This window comes from Pundamilia nyererei, unplaced genomic scaffold (genome assembly GCF_000239375.1).
Source record: "Pundamilia nyererei isolate P.nyererei 1_Seehausen unplaced genomic scaffold, PunNye1.0 scaffold00030, whole genome shotgun sequence".
Lineage (NCBI taxonomy): Eukaryota > Metazoa > Chordata > Actinopteri > Cichliformes > Cichlidae > Pundamilia > Pundamilia nyererei.
This window is the reverse complement of record NW_005187431.1, coordinates 1,451,861-1,469,210: the sequence shown is the minus strand read 5'-3', so window position 1 is coordinate 1,469,210 and position 17,350 is coordinate 1,451,861. Positions and strand designations below refer to the sequence as shown.

Sequence of the window (17,350 nt, the reverse complement as noted above, 5' to 3'; positions counted from 1 at the left end):
AGATACTGAAACTAGTATTCTTTCCTTTATATTATTATCTTATTTCAGTTAGTTTCCAAGTTCACAAAATAATTTCACTTAGCTTTAATTTCTTTCAAAATGCAATTTTCAATTTTTATTTTAGTCAACTCAAGGTTTATTTTTTAATAATATTAATTTTTTTTTAGTTTCGTTTCAGTTAACCATAATAACCTTGGAGCTAGCATATGAGGGTGGACATCGCGCCTCTAGTCATGGATAGATGCATGCATAACGACCCCACAGCGAAGCTTGTGGATATATTTGAGTAACTAGGTCATAAATCCTCAAAAGAGTTTAGTAAAATACATTTTGGGGGGACTTTAAGCATCACAAGAAAAGTATTGCTTACTTTTACTATTTTCAAGAGAAGCCAGTCATGTCTGTGGCTGATATTTTCAAAAACTGGTTAACAATAGGTTACATTTTGGGAGAGCTATCCTTTGAAGTCTGGGACACTTTTGTTAGTAGTTGCCCAGTTATCCAGGATCTCAGCAGACTTTGAGGTGGTAAACCCTGCACAGGTAGCCAGGCCATCACAGGGCTGACCTTCACATCTCCACAGGAAGAACATGCAGAAAGTTCATCTTAAGTCTTTCTGTCTGTGTATGAGACGAGACAGAAACAATCCTGGTCACACTTATTTTTGCTCTCACTAATAAAAACAGTCACTAGATGGCAGGATAGACCGCACCGCAAGTACAGAACCACAGTCTCACTGCTCACAGCCACCAGCTGACCAAAATTAAAGGCAAACAAATATGAATCTGACAGATCTGACGTTGTAAAAACACATTTCAATGATTCACAAAAAGATACCAGAATAATATTTTTTTTAATTTTTGCATTAGGTTTACAGCGATTGTCAGCGTCTTTACAGTACAAAAAGTGTAACTTCTGTGTAAATTAAATTAAACTAGCAGGGACTGAGACATGAAGTGTAGTTTATAATTACTCAGTGACTCAAGGCAGTCACAAAAAAGTGCCTTAAAGAAAATACTGTTTTCAGTGGCTTTCCAACACAGTTGCAGGTTTAATTAACTAATATTTACAAATCAATGAAATGGGAAATTTTAGGATAAAATATTTATCTTATAATTTGAATTACCTGTAGAAAAAACACCCAAAACAACAAAAACTTTGTTGTGGTATTTAAGGTAAGCTGCCTCTGCTCAAAAATGGAAAAAGGTGCACTTGGAGCTGCCCAATTAAAACAAACAAAAAAAAGTTATAGTCTCTTTTTCTGAATTAGTGCAAGATATGCCAGAGAATGATACTAAAAAGATGTGTCATGACTGTGTGTGTGCATAGCGAGTAGGTAGGAGGCAACGTTAGGCTCATGTCAAAAGAAAACAGACATTATCTGAATAAACACAGGATCCAGTTGCCATCACAGTTTTAACAAGGCTTTCAGAAAGTGCATTTTATGCACCTGTTTGGAGAAATGAAGCGACTTACTCTCTCTCTCTCAGTAAGTGTTTCTGATCTTCTCACAGAAAATCTGCTGATCGTGTTGAAAAATACCTCAAGCGTTCACATGGATTTATAAAATCCCAATCCTATCCAGTTTGGGATTTCACCTATACGTTGCAGGCTAGTGTCCGGGCTGGAGGTCGTGGCCCGAATCGCCTCCAGACGTCGAGGAAGTGGAGATGCTGTTATGTTGGATGGCTTGCAGATCAAACCCAGGACCTGCAGGGGTGGGACTTCTTCCAGGGCTCACCCCTGCAGCTGGACATAGAGACAGCTGTCAAAGTCACTTATAAAGTTCTGACTCTCTGCTTTTTGGTGTTGGAGATTGTAGGCATCAAAAAAAAGCCACGGCATTTGAGATTAAATGAAAATAGCTCCTTTATTTTAACAATTGAATACTGTACATACATGTATAAAGAACAGTAGAAATATATGAATATGAAATGTGCCAATATTGCATCTCTCTTTGTTCTAAGAAACTCTTGACACATACGTCTTTGTCTGCTTAGGCCACAGCGTTTCACTTTTTAAATATCTTTCGTTACAGGTCAGTTTCAGTCACTGTTTGACATAAACTTGAAGCCGCCTGTGGAGTGCAAGAAAGGCAACTTGTTCCCTGCTAGCTTCATGCAAGGCAAAACAATGCTAGTAGCATGGTACTACAAGTTATCTCAAATACCATTGCGGTGTGGTTCATTAAAACAGAAGGACAAACTTGATATTCCTTTAAATTAAATCAAGAGTGCAGTGCTTTTTTCCCCTTGATCTCTTCAAAAGTGCATTGCTAATTTTTTTGGACACAGCGGGGTTTAAAGCAAGAGTTACTTTACTCTTTTGTGCTGTTTGTTTAGCACTTTAAGACACAGTTTAAAGTGGACCTATTATGCTCATTTTTCATGATAATTCCTGTTTGTCCCTTCGTCTCCCTCCCCTTTTTAGTCAGCTTTCTGAAACAACTGTTGTGCCCAGAACAGAAGATTTGAAAAGCAGGTTGGGTGGGGCTTCTGTGCTCACAGCCATGGCTGCATACCTGACATAACCACATAAGGATATCCCCTCTCTTGACATCATACACATCCATGTCCATGAGGAAAAAACAAATTCTTTGCTCACATGTACATACATAAAAAACTGGTACCAATTTTAATAACAGTGCGTATATATGACAGAAAATAGGAGAAAGCATAATAGGTCCACTTTAAGGTCCTCGGTGTGTAGAGCAGTGGTTCTCAAAGTGGGAGCACCAGGTGTCTGCATCCAAAAGTCAAAGGGCAAATAATTTGCAAAAAAATAATTTTATAATAAAAAGTGCATATTTACAGATGGGGACATTTACTCCTGCCTGTGTTATCTTTGGGCTGACAGAAGCTCGCCATCAGATGTGATTGTGACACATCACGTCAGTCTATCATCAGCTATCACACACTTTTCTCAGGGTGTAATTAACCATTCCAGCTGTTCGGCTTCTTGTCTTTTTGACATGCGGGCTAGCAAGTAGCTTTAATTATAATCTATATTAAGTCAGCAGGTAAAGCTGCATTTAAATCAGAAAATATGAGGGGTTTCTTAGGACATTTTCTCCCCTCTTAGGGGTTCTTGGCCTCGAGAAGTTTAAGAACCCCCTGTGTAATAGCGAGTGCATGTGTAATTGTGGGTACACAAGGTTTAATGTGTGAATTACACCCTCAGTGTTGGATGGAGATGACTGGTGTCAGGCATCTGGAAAAGCTGGTGAGATTTCTACACAGGGTTGCAGGGAAGGGGGGTTTTACTCACTGGGGTACCCCTGTGCCTCCCTCTGCCGAGCAGTGACAGGACAGTCCTTGTGGGTGAGCAGAATCTGCTTCAGCTGACCCACCTCCGACTTCAGTGACGTCACCTCGTTCTGGAAGCAAACACAGTGAAATGGTAAGCACTCTCGAAGTGTGGGTTGTGTTGATGTGAGTGTGTCTTGTGCTCAGAGCACATCCCACCTGTAGCTGAAGGTTTGTGTGCGTCAGCTCTTCAGCTTTCTTCTCCAGTGATGACACCCACAGCTTCCTCTTCTGTCGGCAGCGGGTGGCTGCGGCCCGGTTACGTTCCAGAAACTTCTGCCTTCGCTCGTCGGGGTCCTGCTCTACTGTCCTCCTTCGACGGTTTCCGCCTCCTCCTACACCACCTCCGCTGCAGCTACCGCCTGCCTGCACTGCATGAGTGTGAGATGGCTGAGAAGGCTGCATCTGCTGTGCAACTGGTGATAACTGCAGAACAAAAACAACAACTTTTTCAAGTAACTGTGCTTGAATGCACAAAAAACCCAGCCATCGTTAAATATAAAGCATTATACCTGCGCAGGAGCAGACAGTGGAGGTGCAGGCGGTGAGCCTGGGTGTAAATGTGAAGGCGGTGATTGGTGAGCCTGAGCGTGAGGTGGTAAATTCCCTGCCTGGTGCAGCTGGTGGCTCTGGGTGCTTCCAAGATGCTGTGGGTGGGGAGCATGGCACCGCTGTTGGTAGGTAAGAGGCACAGGCGGAAGCTGTGAGGGATGAGGCTGAGGATGATGATGATGGTGGTGCTGCTGTTGTGGTTGTTGTTGTTGTAGTGGAGGTGTCTGGTGACGCTGTGGCATCATCTCTATCATGTGGCCCATGGGTGGCACATTGTTATTGATAGTGATCATTCCTGGGTGGTGCTGTTGATAATGGTGGCCCAATGTCTGCTTGGATCTCTGAGCCGAAATAGATAATAAACAAAAAAAGAACAAGTTAATTAATCATGTGATGCTATTAAAAAGTTAAATTATTATCACTTCTATGTGCAATGATTTAGAAATCTGAAGAGATCTAACCACTATCCACTCTGATATCAGCCTCTGAACTGTGTTCAGAGGATAATAAGTATATACTAGCAACTAGATTAAGAAAATACAAACAATTAACGTGAATTCAACTGAGGAAGACTTTCCTTTTCTTTTACATGTTGGATTATAAAGATATTTATTTACCCCTTTCATGGTCAATATGTTAGAGAATGCTCAGAAGCCCTATAACCACACAGAAAGGCCATAAAACTGCAGTTCCTCAAATGACCACACGAGGCTGGCTTGCACAGTGAGACAATCCCAACAGACAACTGTTCAATTCAGTTCAACTGTATTTATATAGCACCAAATCCCAACAACAGTTGCCTCAAGGTGCTTTATAATGTAAGTTAAAAACCCTAGAATAATTCAAAGAAAACAGAGAAAACCCCAACAATCAGATGACCTATGAGCAAGCACTTCGGTGACAGTGAGAATGAAAAACTCCCTTTTAACAGGAAGAAACCTCCAGCAGAAACAGACTCGGGGAGGAGCGGCCATCTACCGTGACCAGTTGGGGGTAAGGGGAGGAAGACAGGACAAAACCACACTTTGGAGGAGAACCAGAGATGAATAATAGCTCACGATTCAATGCAGAGTGTGTGAAAACACATAGGAACGGTGAAGAAGAAACACTTGGGAAGTTCCCAGCAGCCTAGAGCTATTGCAGTGAAACTAAAGGAGGATTCAGCGTGACCTGATCCAGCCTTGACTATATGCTTTGTCAAAAAGGAAAGATGACTATGTTAAAACGCCCAACTTAACAGCATTAAAAAGCAAGATTAAACTCTTCTGAAAGAATGGTTTTGGTCTCTGTGAATACTCCCCTAATAGAAATTGTATTGCAGTTTCATTTCTTTGTCATTCTTCTAATTACACTTTTAAAGTTTGACAGTGGCCAGTTTTGGCCAGTCATTGAACTGGACCTCTGGACTGAGCATTTTTAATGGAATTATCAATTGTTGTGTGGCTTACGGCACAAACGAGCAATTCAGCAAGTGACTGTTTCCACTTTGTTGCATGAGGGTTTCTTTTAGTATTTTATTAGTACTAGTGCATGGAAAAAAATAATAATGCGTCTGTGAAATTAAAATGATACGATGCCTTTATCAGGTGTTATCAGTGGATAAACATTACAAGTTGATAATTTTAGCCCTTTGGATGTGTAGCTGCTAGGCAATATGATGACATCATAATATCTGAGGTAGATAAGAACCACAGACAGTATAAAAGATGGACGTAGCTGCCCTGACGTCACGCACTGCTTTGAGGTCCCGCTTTGAAGCCTCAAGCTGGTGACGGTGTTTTGCTTGTGAAGAATGGACGTGAAAGAGAGGGGCGGGTCTGACTATTGGCTACTGACTTGTGATTGTCAGCTCAATAGCCAATGTGGTCTTTTGAACCATAGTATGATCAAGATTTATGAAGCAGACCTCATTTTTTTTATTATCTGTATGGCGCATAAACTGAGTCTATAAATTCAAATGGAAAATGTTTACAAAGGTCAAGTGAGACAGCTTTTTTTCTTTCCACTACTGGCCTGAAATTCCTACATTTCATTTTATATATCATAGCAAGAAAATTACTAATTAGCGGCCATCTGTGGCTGTGCAGTTCACCCATACAGCGTATGGATACAGCCTTCTAAGAACTCAACTTTCTTTCCCCAAATATGGTAACTTCAGACTCCAAACTAAAAAAAAAATGTTGCTACAGTCAAAAGACTTGAGTCATAGTGTTCAGTCTATGGTTTATCCTTAACGCCTGCTAAATTAGTAACAGCAGGTTATCTTTGAAGCAACGGGCCACTTCAAGCCGCGTCCTGCACCTCGATGCAAACAATATCTGCGGGTCAAACCCTCCTTCTTTTCCATCCTCGCCACTTCTCCTCAGCGTCCACAACTGCGAAGACAACTGTTGATGAGAGGGATAACGTGTTCCAATAAATGCTGCCGTCTGCAGCTTGATACCTTCACACTTTATCATTCCCGTGTATCATCTGACTAAACAGACTGTACGAGCTAAATTAAACCTCATCTCACCTTTCTCCAACACTCAGCAGAGAAAAGCAAGAGAGGGAGAGGTCATGTTTGGAGCATGACATCACCCCCCCCCCATTCCAGTCCCTCCCTGGCAATACTGTTATCTGCTCCCTGTTACACAATATTTCTTTAAGAGAAGAAGCAGATTTCTCTCTCTCTCGCTCTCTCTCTCTCTTCACCATTCAGTGAAGTAAAAAGAGAGCACATTTAACTGGTGCCAAGGATGAGGTCATTGAGCTGTCTGTGCCAGCTTTACCAGCCAGCCAGGCTGCCAGTCATACACACACGCACAGCCACACACACACACTAAATAGAGCGGGACACGAGTCCTTCAGTTGTGTTTACTAGATAGAAACACCCTGACACTGAGGCCGGTGATTACATCATGGGTCTCCTTGGCTTGGATGACACACCACGTTGATATTTCTGTCTGAAGGGATCAGTGAATGAAGACACAAAACTGTACATGAAACACTGATCCACTTGTCAAATGTTTACTTTTCCACTTGAGCTGAGTGTAGCGTTACTGTACAACAGAGGCACGTTAACACACTTTCTGATGTTTTAAATAAGCGGAGGCCTGTTTCGAAAAAGAAAAACCTTTCCGAGGACCAATATAATTCCTTAGATTTATACTACAAGACTCATTCACCTGCTCACACACACACACTCATGCAGCACTTTATTCTGTGTACTTTAGGAACGTTACCTACAACACATACACTCACAGTAGGTGCACCGGGGGGGGGAGGTAAGAATCCCGGACTGAACCACTGACAAACCAATATGTAGATGACTCACTCCACCTCTTTGCGTCCACTGAGGACATTTGTGGAACAAATGTGTTGCATCTTGGTGAGTGTTACAAACCTGACAAAAAGTCAAAGTGTTGTTTGAGGGTTAAGATTCTGCATCAGGATTAAGGTTTAAAGTAAGGAGTTGCTTCAGTAATAAAAGCTAAGGTAAGGTAAGAATGTGTTGGGTCATCGGGTACCCTTTTATGTATGTGTGTGTGTGTGTGAGAGAGTGTAAGAAAAGAGGGTCAGAAGTAAACTTGCCACCTGAGTGGCTCCGCAATCTGAAACCACTTTTCAGTTGCCACTCTGTATGCGAGCTCCTCCACAAGAAGCCACAACCTGCGTCCATGCCTGTGTGTGTGTTTGTGTGTGTGGGGCTATTTCACAGTTTTCCCATTTGAAGTAGCTTTTGATAGCAAAATATTTTTAACTATTAATTCCAGATGCAGGTGAAAAGAGGATATGTAAAATTTACAAGCGAAAAGATCGCACGCTTGTTGACGCAAGGGAAATAAAACAACTGAGAAAGCCACGGGGGAGCATGTAGATTGTGACTTCCTGTGGTCCAATGTGTGTGTGTGTGTGTGTTTGGGGGTAGAGTTACATTCTATTTCCTGTCTGTGCTGATTAGAAAGGACTATGGCAAAGGCAGAAGGTGAGGCCGGGTGTCTTTTTTTTAAGTGTTACATAACACTATGAATTTGTCTTTATTGAAAAATCATCCACATTTTGAGCCATTATAGAACAGATTAGAATAGAACGCGACTATTTGTCATTCTACAGGTGTACAACCAAATTTGGAGCAACTCTCTGAGTGGTGCATATAGTTAAGACAAAAATATATTCAAATACATATATATCAATATAAAGATATCAGAATATGAGATCAGTATAAGTTATTATACACACACAAACACACTCCTACTTTACAGACTTTAGTAATATTGCACCGGATGTTCTGAGTGATGATGATACACAGTGTTATGAGCTGGAGCATGATGGTAAAGGGTATATATAATGGACATCTCTGTTCTAACTGAGCTTACTATAAGCCTCAGTCACCCAATCAGTCATTCATATAGCACTTTAGTTTACACCTAAGTGCTTTGTCTAACAATAAAACACACCGAGTGCAGCAGGGTTCAGAATCCTGCCACAGAAGGATTCAAAGTGCAGACTGGGATTGAACCTCCAACCTTTCAATTGTTAGCTTACCTCACTCAACCTCACTCTGCCTCCTGAACCACAGACAACCAAAACGTTAGGATAAGATATAATATGCTGGGAGTTGATGAAACATGCAGAAATCCACTCTTCATAAACAGCTGTGGTGTAATGCATTATTAGTGTAATGCTAATATAATGTTATTAGCTCCAATAATGGAAATAGTGGGGAAGGTAGTCAGACTGACTGATGATCACCTACCTGGGGTGAAGAACAGGAGGGGTTGTGTACAGGAGCCGGTATACCCATTGCACAAGACATCTGCTTCTCCATCTGAAGAAGAAACAGTAGACACAAAAAGAATCTTTCAGCTGTGACAAAGGGAAGCAGCAGCTTGTATCCACATAAACCTCAAGTATGAAGAGTTCCCCCAAAGGTCACATCCATCTGGAGTTTTGACATTTTGATTAATTTATCCACAAAAGTGAATTTTCCTGTCATGGGTCCACTATACCTGCATCTATAAATCATCAGGCATGCGTGTTTGAATGTGTGGGAGTCTGAACATGACAAACACCATCCCCTTCCATACTTACAGTCATGTGCTGAGCAGATGCCCCTTGCATGGCGGGGTCTGGCAGGGTGCCAGGTAAGGAGGCTGGCAGCGGCTGCCTGTGTCTGTTCTGCATGTGAAGGAGGCACGACAGCGGCCCGGGAACCGGCCTGTGGTGAGCCGAAGAGGGAGAGAGCGATAGAGACGGGTCATGCTAGAGAGCCGTCCACAGCCAAAGTTTCATAAAACCAGGTTCAGTAAGAGGTGCAAGTTGAAACATTTATAGCTGGGTCTTAATGGCAGATGGAGGTGAGATGTGAGAATGGTCATATCGTCTTATTTTTAGGGGAAGCTGTATCCAAATCTACAAACAAAAAATGCATACAAAGCCAGCAGAATGGCTCTGTTCTGGGACCTCCCTGCACTTTAATGTGTAGGACCTTCACACAAAACAGAGCTGGTAACAGTGGCAACAGATATGCCACTGAGCTAGGGAAGAGGTGGGTTGCAAAGTGGCTTGCAGATGTGCTACAGCAGCTAAAATAGCCCTCCCACTGTTTACAAGGGTATCAGCTGAGCCATCAGCTGATGATGTAGGCTAGCACTGAGATCAGCTGATCTGCTACCACTGCAGGTGAGGGTAACTTGGCTGAACTAACATCATGTTTGATTTCTACTACTTACTTCAAATATTTTTTCAAAAGGAAAAGATAAGTGATTTTAGCTGGCAGGCTTACCTTCGTCTGAGCAACGAGTTGGCACAGTTTCCTAAAGTAAAGCAGGAGTATATCTTTCTAGAAGCAGCATTTCAGTCATCCTGTTTATTTCATACATTTAACAGATTTTACTGGAACTACTTTCTACGGAGGAAATAGTCCCTTACGAAACTGTTGACAGGGTGTTCTGCTTATTGTCCAGAATATTAAGTTCTCTAGGCAAAGATGTTGCTGTTGAACTTTTTTGACATGGGGAGTAGCACAACCTAAATTCCACTGAGCCTCATTGTTTTGGGATGGCGGAGAAGTCTCAGAGGCAGATGTGTCAAAACATTGGCAAGTTGGCAAATCAAAGCCGCCAACCACTAGAAACAAATGTTACTGAGGAGTCTCTGAGAGCCCTTAAACACTCCAATGTGATCAAAAAGCACTGATGTGTTATTGTATGCCAGGAGAGAGCTGTAAACAGAGTTTTGAGGTGAAGCGCTGACAAGAGAAAGAGTGATGAAGTTTAAAAAAAATGGAAAGAAAAGAAAGACGTGGAGAAAAATGACAGCCCGAGAGGGAGGTGCAAAGCCTGCAGATCAGAGCGGGGGGGATCCAGAGACCCAGGGTGCCATGTGCTGACCTAACCCCTCTGGCTCTTTGCCAGTCGGACAGCGTGGGCCTGCATGGCCACGCTGAGGTCATCATCAATGATGTCATCACTGAATCTGGGGGTATGCGACCCTTTTAGAATACAACAAAGCGCAGACAAACCAAAACAGCATTTCCTAACATAACCACAACAGTTCTACCAGGCCAGCAGCCAGACATTCAGACCAGGTCACTATGGAAACCGGTGGTAAACACTTGGGGAAACAGCCAGTCGCCAGATCCAGAGTTCACTTAGTAACTCTTAGCGGGTTTCACTGACTAACATGCTGTCTGGATTCAGCTGGCACTGATTAATGCTGCCATAAATGACTGTCAGCTCGCTCCCCACTGTCCTGTCACGTCCTGTCTGAGCCTGGACAGATGTTTGGAGCTAATTATGTCACTGACTCACTTGTGGCACCTTGATTCATCTAATCAACAACAGATTTGACAGCCTTTTGTTTGTCTACAGTATGCGTTGCAAGCAGAAACCATCGGTTTGATGGAGATGATGGAGGCACTTTTATGTAAGATTGACATTTGGGCGGGAATCGCTATTTACTATATTTAGCATAACTAAACCCCAGAAAACACACAAAAAAATATTTTTTTAATCACAATGTGTCCAGTTTGATCTCAGAATATCATACATCTGCTCTCCTGTGAATTAATAAAGCCTTAAAATAGTCATAAATGCAAAAATGACATTGCTGTAATAACTAGGACTGGTAGAGAAAATGTTACACTAAAAAAAGAAAAACTATAAAAGTCAAAATCTTCTCAAGCAAATGTAAAATGGTTCCAACTTGTAGAAATATGTGAGTGTGCCTAGGCCCATACAGGTGTATTTATAGGTGGGCTGATGGCACAAGAATAAAGACAAACAGGCCCAAAAATGCTTATTATTATTATCATTATTATTATTATTACAGGATTAGGGGTAACGGTTAGGGTTAGGTTTTGGTCCTCCACATTCTAAACTGGCAAATGTTTAGAAACTAGAGGCTGATGCCTTTCAAACATTTTCTCATTCCAGTTTTTCCTATTTTAAAGCACCACAGCTTAGAGGTTAAAGCAATTAAAGTTTACACTGAAAAAACAAACAACAGCATTTTCTCTGTCTAGAAACATTCATAGAGTTAATCTGGATAATCCACCGGCCTAACTGTGAAATGCTTTAGTCCCAATAAAGCTGTAGGCTTCATGTTGTGCTTATTGCCCAGAATATGAGGTACACTGTTTCTGTTAGTGATTAAAGCTGACTGAAAAGGGTAGATTTCTTGTAGTAGCTGAAAAACATTTTAAGAGGCAGACAAAGACATATATGAAATTTTTTTAAATAAAAAGTTACACATAAACAGTTTAATGTTCAGTTTTTTTAAGTTTCATTTTTAAGGTAACCTGATATACACGTTATTATAAACAAGTGAAGTTATTTAATTATGTTGCTGTGGCAGGCATGAGTTCGTTTTTCTTTATGAAATTAGAGATGAAAATTACTTGTATTACCTAAAGTTGCAAGTAATATTAGTCAGTAAACAATTAAATAAGTACTTGAAAACACCTTTTTTTCCTTATCAAACAGAATGCTGTAAATATACAGCATAATGAAGAGCAGAATACATAATGAACCCTGTATGTGTGTATTATGAGAACTTGTGAGGGCGGACTGTTTACTAGGTTTCACAAATTCATAGCCGGCCTTTTAGGAGGAGTGGGAGCAGCTGCAGGGAGCTGGTCAGATGAAAGACAGGAACTCCTCTAATCTGTCTGTAGAACTGGGTGATAACCAGGGAGCCAAGGAAGCTGCCCAGGCGCTGAGAGACTCCGGTCTGGTTCTGAGTCTTTGCAGACATGTAACAGAGACAGTAGCTGCATGGTGGGGTGGGTAGCGTCTAAGGGACTGAGTGGCTTTTTATGCAGTGGTTCTTCATCACTTTTGGAGTTACTTAATTCTCTCACTAAACTGATGTATAATTTTTTTCCTGCTTCTTCCTCTCACTTCGTTAATGAAGTGATGAATTATGCAGCGGAAACGCCAGCTTGTGAGCGGCAGAATGATTTATAATGCGTCCATAACAGGAGGAAAAAGAAAGAATGAGAAAAGGAAATGTGTTTGCGTGTGCGATGTAGGGAAAATGTAAGATACACATATATGTGTTTCGATGCCTGTAGGTAAATGTGTGTGTTTGCGTCTGTGTGAACTTACTCGGAGTGTGTTAGGGTGGAGGTAGCCTGGGTGATGACTGATCCAGACTGGGAGGAGGACAGGGCTTGCTGGGCGGCCAGGCTGCAGCTAGGGGCCATCATGGGGCCATGTGTCTGGGGATGATGCAGTGCATGAGTCTGGGGATGATGCAGCGGTGGTTGGGGATGTGGGTGCTGAGGCTGGGGTGGGTGCTGGAGCTGATGTTGGAGTTTGAGCTGGTGCTGGCTCATACAGGAGGGCCCATTATGAGAAAGCGACTGTGGAAAGAATAAAAAAAAAAAGACAAACAGCTGAGACCATTGTAAACTTGTGGGGCAGTAAATGATTGAAGTCTTTTACGATCAGAGATTACGGTGCCAGTCAAAGTCCTTTTAGACACTAACGCAGACACATGGCAGCCATCATGAGATGCGGCAGAGCAGTTTTTTTAAGCATTACCTATATTAACTTTAATTTCATTGTTCACGGGGAGATTAATATTGCTTATATACACTCACCTGTCAAATGTGTCAAATCACTTAAAAGGTTTCTGTCTATCAGTCCCCACCGTATCTTAAAGACCTCATAATACCATATCATCCCAATAGAGCACTTTGGTCTCAGACTGCTCGTTTACTTATGGTTCCTAGGGTACTTGAAAGTAGAATGGGAGGAAGAGCCTTCAGCTTTCAGGAACAAGCTCCTATCTTTAAGATTAGGCTTAAACTTTCCTTTTTGATAAAATATATAGTTAGGGCTGGATCAGGTGACCCTCTCATGATGCACTGAGTGTTTCTTCAGTCACTACGTGTTTATACACCACTGTGCATTAAATCATTGGTTATTATTAATCTCTGGCTCTCTTCCACAGCACGTCTTTTGTCCTGTCTGCCTCCCCTCCCCTCAGCCACCCCCAATCTGCCCCCCTCTGAACTTAGTTCTGCTAGAGGTTTCCAAGTGTGTGTTTTCCCTCCCACTGTCACCAAGTGCTTGCTCATTGGAGATCATCTAATTTGGGTTTTTTTGCTCTAGTATTGTAGAGCCTTTACATTAAAGTCTTGAGGTGAGTGATGCTGTGATTAGGTGCCATATAAATAACAATGAATTGAACTGTCTTTGCCTCCAAAATCAAGCTTTAAAAAGCTTTTCCCCCCCTGGTAGTCAGACTACCACTCTCTATACATGCTCTTTCAAAATTGCCCCAAATATTTTGATTTAATTGCTTTGAGTGCCACATTTCTCTCTTATAATGCCTGTGGTGACAGCGATGAGAGTGTGTGCACTTGTTTAGTTGTCTCTGAGTGTGACGACTAGCTGTTTAATTTACAGAGTAGAATGTGATCGCTCGGTGTGTCTTTCCTGCAGCAGGTCAGATATCTGCAGCTGTCTGACCGGGCCTGACTCCCTCACAAACAAGTGTCACTCAAAACATAAACTCTCAGCAGCACCGGGGGACGGATCTGCATCATGTCTTAATCCTTGCTTCTTTCCAGCTAACGTCAGACTAGAACTGATGGTTTATTTTAAGTGAAATAAAATAATATAATAATAAAAAACTTGTCAGACTTACCTGCTTCTTGTTTTCCTCCTCTTGTGCTTGAAGAAATTCTTTCTCGATCTCCTTGAAGAGACCAACCTCTTCGCAGTTCTGCAGAAATCGTGTCGGCGTCGGAGTCTGGTCTAGAGTCATTGCATCCAAATGGAAACAAAAGAGAGGGGAAAAAAACCGGATTTGCTTTTTAAAAAAATTTGAAGCACTTGCCAAAACAGACTGTAGTTTAAGCTTTTTTTGCTTTCTAAATTAACAGTGGTGCAGGTCGTCATGCCAAGAAGAGGAACGAGTCTCCTCTCAGCTGAGCTCTCCGTCTCTGTCTGATAACATCAGTCTGTCTCTCCCTGAGCCGTCTAAACACATAGAGGTCAGAGGTCACATGAGGGTTTTTGTTTTGACAGGGGAGTTCCTTCAGGAGGCGTGACAGGCTGCAGGACGGAGGTGCAGAGGGAGAGTCTGCAGAGGCCAGATCTTGCGCCGTTGTTTACATCCAGACAAATCTTTGGGGAAAACATTGACACCAACAGCCACGTTCGCCTCCAAAATTGTCACAAAAATGAAGCCAAAACATCGCAGCATGGCTTCCATGATTTTTATGATTTCACCTTTCTTGTGTGGCTACACTTTTCTCAGCACCACGGCTTCCACTGGCGATGGGGTAATACTTTGGTTGTACTGCTTTGCATTGATTCCACCACAAAAGCCAGCTTACGCTCATATGTTGCTTTAGTCCGGGCTGAAGATGAGGTGGAAATTCTTCTTGTTTTGGCATTGGGGCTCGTACTTACTCATATTTTCTACAAGCAGCCAAGCCACTGCTTCCTGCTCATGGTCAGTATGTATTCACAGAAATGTTAATGTGGAAGCACAATATTTAAAAACTGTGTTTAAATGATCGTCTGGAGGTTGTTTTGACGTTAAAGATACTAATACTACTACTGTAGCCTGAGCAGGTAGTGCATAACACAGAAATGTGAGGCTTGCAAAGTTAATTTAGATGCAGAATCAGCATTTTATAGCCGTTCACAATGGGACTAATCTTAATGGGGCATTTGTTTCCCTGGAAATCACTGCAAATGTGTTTGATATAGTCTGAGTGAAATTGTCAACTGTTGTTAGATGCTTACTTTTTTTAAGAGCAAACCTTTCCTAAATTCTTATTTTTGCCATTGAAACACATGACCGGACACTGAATCTACACACAGACACACAAAACAAGCTAAAGAAATTTTCTCTGACTTAGCAGATCTTGAAACAGGAAGAATCCTTATCTTTCCTCTTGTAGAAAAAAACATCCTTAAAAAAATAGGAAGAGGATGAATTTACAATATCAGTGCTTTTAAAACAATCGGAGAAGGTTCAGCAGTCTTGCTGCTATTATCAGTCTGTTGCATAGAACTGAATTAGAAACAATTAAACAATTTTGGAATTTTATTTTCACTCCTCATGAATATTTGTGTTGTAAATACAGAGCACAGTAATGATTAATATACATTTAAATGATGGCTAAATTGTGCTAAATTAAAACCATGAGCTCTAGAAGCAGTGAAATACTGTGTTTTACATGGGCCGTGCAGAGACCGGTGCACCTACTCTCCACGTTTTTAAATCAAAGTGCTGTTATCTGTGTTTTGGCTCTAATCTGATGGAGTATACTGTACATGCTGCAACACGAGACCATTTGTAGTCTGTTTGAGGGAAGGAAGCTTGCTTTGGTGGGTTATCTGACTTCATACTGTATAGTATATCGTCATCTTTTTAAAAAAATATATATATCAAGCACTGATCTTGAAAAGGAGGAAGTTTCACCACAGACATGTGCAGCCAGGAGATGCGGTCACTGGGAGACTAGGATGAAATCTCAGAGAAGCTCATTTTCTTCCTTACCTGTGAATGCTGCATCTGTCTTTATGGAGGGGAACTTGAGGGTCATCTCATGTTTGTGCCTGTGGATGATCAGATGTTCCTCTAACTGGAAGCGCTGCAGCACACCAACACAGGAAGAGAGATGTGAAGGGATGCGTGCAGCTGTGTGACACGCGGGATGATTTTCTCAGTTAAAGCAGCTGATTACCTCTTAAGCTGACTAAGACATCATGATGCTCTTAGTCTGTTAAGTATTTTAGGTTATTCATCACTTCAGAAACATTTGTATTTATCAGCAACTCCTCCTATATTCTACAGCTTGATCGTTACTCATTTCATTGATGATTAGGTCTGACATCCTGGTTTTTTTTTGTTTTTTTTAAATGACCATTACAGTCCTTGTAATGCCACACGTATATAGCATTCTACTGACCTGAGAGCAGCCCGGGGCGCCGCACATATAAGGCCTGTCCTGTTTGTCATTCATGTCATACACAAGCCTGCACAAACAGAAGAAGTGAGAAGAATTTATTTACCTGCAGTCTCAGATCACAGCTCAGATGAGCTCACCCAGCAGGCAGCCTGAGGTTCCTTGTTTTATGTTTTGTATTTACACGGATAATTCACATACTGTTCACCTATTATCGTGCCTTTATTGTGGAAGCCGTGTGTAATGAGATAGTTGCCACAGATGATGGATGTTTCTTCCTGAGACACAATATTAAGTTGACGAAAATGATCCCTTTGGTGCCAACGGACGGGGGTGAGAGCATACACTAGGTATTAGGACGAGCCCTATAGCGTACAAACCATGTTTTTTTCCAGCCTTTCATTACTCATTAGTAATTACACGTAAACACAAGAAGGGCATCAAAGCCTTCCAGCATTGGGAGCTTTACTTTTCACTTGGAGTGGGGACTAAGTGTAGTGCAATTGTTTCAGGCTACAATTAGGCTTTCATCGGGGTATCAGTTAATAATACTGGTGTGATGAAAGGATAAGTGCTCGCCATGTCTTACATCAAGTCACTGGGATAAAATTATCAACACAAATGCTTATGAGAGTCACAGTAATAAACCAGCTTGCAGTGCCAACCCAGAACCGACCCAGTTGCCTCTGCTGCGAGGATATTAAGCCGTCGATGTGGAGCAATTGTGAATTATTTGAAGACTGCTGTTGAAGCACAAAGTAAGAAGGTCTTCAAATCCTCAGCCAGGTGACAACAGGTGACAAGGGTCAACAAATGTTACCAGTGTTGCTGTGGGAGGAGATGGTGGTTATGAGAAGCATATTCACAGGTTGCAAACTCCCCCACCCCTTGTGTAAGCGTGAGCCGAGAGCAATGAGAAGACAGCAAAGCGCGTGCTGATGTTATGGGAAAGACTGAGAGCCGAAGAGACGAGTTGGGAAAGAGAGGGCAAAAGTAAAGGCATCCATAAGAAGTGGAAAGAAAGTGTGTCTGTGTGTGTGTGTGTGTGTGTGTGTGTGTGTGTGTGTGTGTGTGT

At 41.8% G+C, this 17,350-nt stretch overlaps 1 protein-coding gene across 7 annotated transcripts in view; it reads right to left on the bottom strand.

The window, feature by feature from the left end:
• Window positions 1-834: 834 nt before the first annotated feature.
• Window positions 835-17,350, bottom strand: part of LOC102196032 (cyclic AMP-responsive element-binding protein 5-like) — a 17,993-nt gene continuing 1,477 nt past the window's right edge. For 5 of the 7 annotated variants that reach the window (XM_005728814.2, XM_013909760.1, XM_005728818.2 and 2 more), the window contains 10 exons: window positions 16,279-16,345; window positions 15,867-15,960; window positions 13,998-14,107; window positions 12,449-12,705; window positions 8,931-9,057; window positions 8,596-8,667; window positions 3,818-4,198; window positions 3,465-3,731; window positions 3,268-3,376; window positions 835-1,749 (listed from right to left, as the gene is read on the bottom strand). In XM_005728814.2, the coding sequence (XP_005728871.1) occupies window positions 1,613-1,749; window positions 3,268-3,376; window positions 3,465-3,731; window positions 3,818-4,198; window positions 8,596-8,667; window positions 8,931-9,057; window positions 12,449-12,705; window positions 13,998-14,107; window positions 15,867-15,960; window positions 16,279-16,332 (1,608 nt within the window). In that variant the 5' untranslated portion in view covers window positions 16,333-16,345 and the 3' untranslated portion in view covers window positions 835-1,612. Of the gene's footprint in view, window positions 1,766-1,851; window positions 2,743-3,267; window positions 3,377-3,464; window positions 3,732-3,817; window positions 4,199-8,595; window positions 8,668-8,930; window positions 9,058-12,448; window positions 12,706-13,997; window positions 14,108-15,866; window positions 15,961-16,278; window positions 16,346-17,350 lie in introns of those variants that run through there. The other 2 variants (XM_005728819.2, XM_005728820.2) reach the window with 2 other exon arrangements.